General features: G+C 42.5%; 1 protein-coding gene across 1 annotated transcript; it reads left to right on the top strand.

Annotated features, from left to right (window-relative positions):
- Window positions 1-1,933, top strand: LOC140065967 (posterior protein-like). Its single transcript, XM_072113528.1, has 2 exons — window positions 1-1,360; window positions 1,914-1,933. Exons 1-2 carry the CDS (start codon window positions 1-3, stop codon window positions 1,931-1,933), a joined length of 1,380 nt encoding a protein of 459 aa, XP_071969629.1.

Below are 1,933 nucleotides of genomic sequence, written 5' to 3' on the forward strand. Positions count from 1 at the left end.
ATGGAACTTGTTCAAAAGTTTGTGAAAAAGTATGCCTCTGCTAGATACCAGTCATGTGCAGATGGTTCACTAGAGGAGCAATATAAGGAGCTGATGATGCAGTGTAAGGCCCATAATAAGAAGTTAGATAGGAAAGTGCTCAGTAAGAGAGGGAAGAAAGAAAGGTTGGGCAATGAAATTATGATGTTAATTAAGATGAAAGAATTGGCTGAGGTAAAGGAAGTAAATTGGTACATACAAAGGCTCCAATGTAAGGAAAGTATAGACAGAATCAGTGACTCTGTGATTGAAATTTCAGCAAAAACAACTAGTGAGATGGATAATCTACAAGCAAAGGTGGATGAGCTGTCTTTAAGAAATCATGAGTTGGATAAGCAGCTCCATGAGTGTAGATTGAGTTCTGTATCTACTGAAAGGCATATAAAGTCCTTAGAGAGGGAGATCCATCAGAGGGACGTGTTAATTACCTCACTAAAGGGTCAGTTGTCTGAATCAATGGCCCAACTGTGTAAACAAGAAGAGCAGATCGGGTCCCTCCAATTGCAAAACCAGACCTGCCATAAAGCAGCAGATGTCTGTATTGTCACACCCGGGGGTGATGAACACAATCTAATACCTGCAGATAAGTCTCCAACACTCACCATCCAGGATAGACTACATCTGTGTCAGGTCATTGGAGAATGGGATACAAATGAATCACCAATAATTGTATCCAATAAATTTGAAGCTGTGGTGAAGCAATACAACTTATGTAATAAGGATGCCTGGTCTCTGCTCCGAGCATGGCTTCCTGGGCCTCTAGCCGCACAATTGTCATCTACACACATGGGAGATGATGATAGTGGTGTGGACTTAAGAAGGAAGGAACTGCAGCGTATCATGGGAGGGAGAGACATAAGGGGTGAGAATACCCTGAGAAGATATAGGTTCAGGACAGGTGATGACCCCCTTATCTTCTGTAACAAGTATCTGACCTTATTTAGGAGTGTTTACAACTGTCCGGATATGTCTCAGGATGACTCTGATTTCCTCTTTTCAATGGCAAATCAGTGTAATGTGAATTACACCACAAAGGTTGCCCTTAGAAATGCCACATCCCTAGAGAACTTTATTAATATACTCAGGGACTGGTGTGAGGAGTCTAACAATAGGGATGAACCATCAGGAAATCTATCTACAGAGTACAGAGCTAGGAGGACGAGATATGTCAGGTATTGCTATGGATGTGGGAGGCCAGGACATATTAAACGTTTCTGTAATGTAAATAATGCAAACCATGAGACACATTATAATTCATTGCATGCAGAAATTGATGCCATTGAGCCTGAGACCAACCAGAGCACAGTGATCACGGAGACATGTGAGGAGGCCATGACACCTCCTGGAAGTAGCCATACAGAGACATGTGAGGAGGCCATGACACCTCCTGGAAGTAGCCACACAGAGACATGTGAGGAGAACACATCACATGCAAATAAGATTCCCAATATACACAGGGATAAGAAAGAACAGCCTCCGCCTCATGATGGCAGGGAGCACAAGGAGGGTGCTAATGTCCCAGGGTACAATCCATGGGCAGGGCTGCCATTCTGGCTATTCTGGAGCTGGTCACAGATCGCCCTCCCCCTGCTAATAAACTCTGCACAGTACAGCAGCAGCATGGCTTACTAATGTGTGGCTATAGCGATATACATTGTGAATGAATAGATTTGGAATTGTGTTAATGGTATGAATTGCAAGGTTTCTAACTATGTTTTCTTTCTCTTGTAGACTGGATTTCCTTTGTCACATGACTCCAGGACAAAGAAACTAACACTTTGTTTTGTTTCTACAGGCTCCATGCTTTGATCTTGTGTTTTACATATCTGTTTTGAGTATTGTTTGTGTGATAACTCATTATGTTTTTGTTTTAGGCAACAAGGTGGTTGGCTGA

This window comes from Engystomops pustulosus, chromosome 6 (genome assembly GCF_040894005.1).
Source record: "Engystomops pustulosus chromosome 6, aEngPut4.maternal, whole genome shotgun sequence".
NCBI classification, from domain to species: domain Eukaryota; kingdom Metazoa; phylum Chordata; class Amphibia; order Anura; family Leptodactylidae; genus Engystomops; species Engystomops pustulosus.